General features: G+C 42.9%; 1 protein-coding gene across 1 annotated transcript; it reads left to right on the top strand.

The window, feature by feature from the left end:
- The first annotated feature begins 3,368 nt into the window (after positions 1–3,368).
- Positions 3,369–3,911, top strand: LOC115215451. Its single transcript, XM_029784614.1, has one exon. The coding sequence runs from the start codon at positions 3,369–3,371 to the stop codon at positions 3,909–3,911; it is 543 nt and encodes a 180-aa protein (XP_029640474.1).
- Positions 3,912–3,976: the final 65 nt, after the last annotated feature.

Below are 3,976 nucleotides of genomic sequence, written 5' to 3'. Positions count from 1 at the left end.
GACATAAAGAAATAATATAAATCACGCGAGGCCGAGTGGTTAAGTTGTTGCATTCACGATTTGTAGATCGTGGTTCGATTCCCGGACCGGATGGTGTGTTGAGTTCGTGAGCCAAACACTTTATTTCGCGTTGCCCTAGTGCTGTGTGGGGGCCGGCATGTCAAAGAATAGACCCAGCGTTTCCACTGCCTGACGTAAAAAGACGGTTTACATAATCTGAGGTGGGATTTGCACTCCAACCTTCTAAAGCCCCCAGAAGCCACGACTGTCCCATCAGGCCCATAGATTGGATGGGAGAGTTGTCACGTGGGTTGTCCAAAAGTGTCATCGGCCAGAGGTAGGGATCAGTAACAAATGGATGCAGTGATGTGCTGTTAGAGCGCATTCCCCATACTACTACTACTACTGCTGCTGCTGCTTCCACTAGTACCACTACTACAACTGCAGCTACTACAACTGCTGCTACTACAACTACTACTATTACTACTACTACTACTACTACTACTACTACTACTACTACTACTACTACTACTACTTCTACTACTACTTCTGCTGCTGCTGCCTCTGCTACTACGACCACTAATTCAGCTGCTGCTGCTACTACTACTGCTAGAGCTACTGCTGCAACTACTACCACTACTAAAGCTGCTGCTGCTGCTGCTGCTACTACTACTACTACTACTACTACTACTGCTACTACTACTACTACTACTACTACTACTGCTACTACTACTACTACTACTACTACTACTGCTGCTGCTGCTTCCACTAGTACCACTACTACAACTGCAGCTACTACAACTGCTGCTACTACAACTACTACTATTACTACTACTACTACTACTACTACTACTACTTCTACTACTACTTCTGCTGCTGCTGCCTCTGCTACTACGACCACTAATTCAGCTGCTGCTGCTACTACTACTGCTAGAGCTACTGCTGCAACTACTACCACTACTACAGCTGCTGCTGCTGCTACTACTACTACTACTACAACTACTACTACTACTACTATTATTACTACTACTATTAGGCAGAAACAGTGGATTTTTATACCTATCATTTTCTTTACAAAAAATGGATGACCAATAGAAATCACACGTGCTAACGATTGGAGAAAACTGTTTTGTTCTAAATGTGATAATCGGGCCTTTATTACTGGTTGCAATGTAAATGAAAAGTCACTTCAAGGGAACGGAAACGTAGATCGATAAATCCTTCCACAACCACTTTAGCCTTAAAAGTCGTGAAAAATTCTCATGAAAAATACGTTTGCAAGAAAGGAGAACGCTCGAGATGCAAGAATTTCTTTTCTCATCGTTCTCCTGGAACTAGAAATATATGACGAATCTCTCAAATACGTTTTTAAGTTCTGTCTCATCGATCTATTCTGAATGTTCCCGAATAGCATCTTGACTTACGCGCGCGTGCGTACACTCACACACACACACACACACACACACACACACACATACATACGTATGCACTCACACATGCACACACATATATACACGCATATGTAAATGGATTTTTGTACGAGATGGAATAAGCAAACTTTCTGACAAATGACTACAATCCTTTCAGTGGATCACTTTTAGCTGGTAATTGCTGAATTATACATATATTATACACATTATTGCATTAATATGATTTAACAATAACTGAATAGAAGTGCGTCTTCGTGTCCCAGACTCAAACTGCTCAAGACGGGTACCCACTGTATAGGCGTAGGAAGCCATGTGACGGAGGCTTAACCTTAACCATAAGGAAATTCGAAGTTGACAATAGATGGATAATACCTTACTGTTCGCTTCTTTCAAGGACATTTAAAGCACATATCAACGTTGAATTTTGCAATTCCATCAAATCAATCAAATATGTCTGCAAATACGTTAACAAAGAGTGCGATACCGCCATGTTTAGCCTCCAAAGCTTCAACCAACACGATGAAGTAACGCAGTCCCACGCTGCACAGTATATAAGCAGCAATGAAGCGTTTTGGCTTATTTTCAGTTTTTTAATACACGAAAGGTATGCTGCCGTTGTTCAGCTTCCTGTTCATCTCGAAAACGACCAACGAATGTATTTCAGTGAAACCACTGCTGCCCTCGTAGCACAGGATCCATCAGAAACTACGCTCGCTAAGTTTTTAAAACTTTGTCAGGTTTATCCCTTTGCACAGACACTCCTTTACCCACCTGGAACAACTAGACGTGGAGGAGAATGAAGACAGGTTAAACAGTTCAAGGGCACGAAGGCATTAAGTTCAATGATTGCCTTGGGCGCGTTTATACAGTGCACCCTAATCGGACTGAGTGCTTTCATTTCCGCCTTCTTCTACACAAAGTAACAGGCCCAACTTGCTTTCAGGATTTAAGATGTAAACGCTTTTGCAACATACATGGAGGCATGTCAACAGCGCAGTAATCTTGAAGATGACGGGCAGTGACAAGCCTGCTTATCAGAGGATTGTGTTTCCAAATTGCCTGGAAGCTTTAGAACTCTTTTTTGCTGTCATACTGCACAATTGTGCACCCAGTAGTTCGTATTCTTTGTGGATTCACTTTAGGAATGATCTGTCCGAGAATTTTAGGCGAGCTGCTCAGCTGTCATTCCTTACTGTAAACAAAGGTTTCCCTGATACAATATACAACCTAACGATGATTGAGATTGAAAACAAGTCTTTAGCTTTAGGCGGTGACGTAATGACCACTTACGGGCTTCCTCCCGCTGGAAGGCCTACCTCAAATGATCTCCCTTCTGAGATTGTTCGGGAAACATCTTATGACATTACTGAACTATCCGCATATGTACAGATCAATGAGGCACTCCTCCTATCTGACCAAACTCTATCGTTCAGCAAGTCCAGCGTCGCAAAGGTGGCGTTTTCTTCCTTAACGCTCCTGGCGGGACAAGCAAAATGTTCGTAACTAGACTCATGCTTGCAAAAGCAAGACTACAAAAGTTCATCGCAGTAACTGTAGCAACTTCGGGAATAGCTGCTACTCTGCTCCCTGGTGGCAGGACAGCACCATCTACGTTTAAGCTTTCCCTTAACCTCGCAAGTTCACCAACGCTTGTTTGCAACATTTCAAAGACATCGGACAACGAGCAATTGCTCGCAAACTGCAGCTTGATTGTTTGAGATGAATGCACAATGGTTCACAATGGTGCCCTTGAGGCATTAGATAGAACTTTGCGAGACATAAAGGAGAGCCACGAACCGATTGGGAGTGTCACTGTCTTGCTATCTGGGGACTTTAGACAAACCATGCCAGTGATTCCGAAAGGCGGATGAAGTAATTGCATGCCTTAAGTCTTCACCTCTATGGGTTCATGCTGTTACTTTAAAGTTAGAATCCAACATGAGAGCGCGCTTCCATGAGGACCCATTGTCAGAAGATTTTGTGAGGAACAATCTCCTTCTTGGCAATGGTGAAGTTACAGAAGATGGAAATGAAGATGTTGACATAAGTTACATTTGCACAATAGCCAGTACTATTCAGAGTCTTCATGACCAGGTCTTCTCAGACCTAGAAGTCCACAGCAGAGATCTAGATTGGCTTTGCCAAAGAGCCATTTTGGCTCCTAAAAACGTTGCGGTCAATGCAACCAACAGCTTTTTACTGGGTTTGCCTGAGGACGTGAGAGTCTATAAGTCAGTAGACACCATCCCCAATCAGGATGAGGTAGTTGATTATTCCACTGAATTTTTGAATTCCTTGGAACCTTCAGGTGTACCTCCACATATTCGTACTCTTAAAGCAGATAGCCCTGTTATGCTCATAAGGAATTTAAATCCACCGACGTTGTGCAACGGTACACGCCTTGTTATCACAAAATTATTTCCTAATATTGCAACGATTATGACCGTCTGTGGTAAAGGTCAAGACGTCTTCATACTGTGAATTGCCCTTGTGCCTTCGGCTGCTGACTTACGTTTCACGTTCTGCAGATTGCAGTTTCCGATTAG

Source organism: Octopus sinensis, linkage group LG9, assembly GCF_006345805.1.
Source record: "Octopus sinensis linkage group LG9, ASM634580v1, whole genome shotgun sequence".
Taxonomy (NCBI): Eukaryota; Metazoa; Mollusca; class Cephalopoda; order Octopoda; family Octopodidae; genus Octopus; species Octopus sinensis.
The sequence above is the reverse complement of the archived record's forward strand: the minus strand, read 5'-3'. Positions and strand labels throughout refer to the sequence as shown.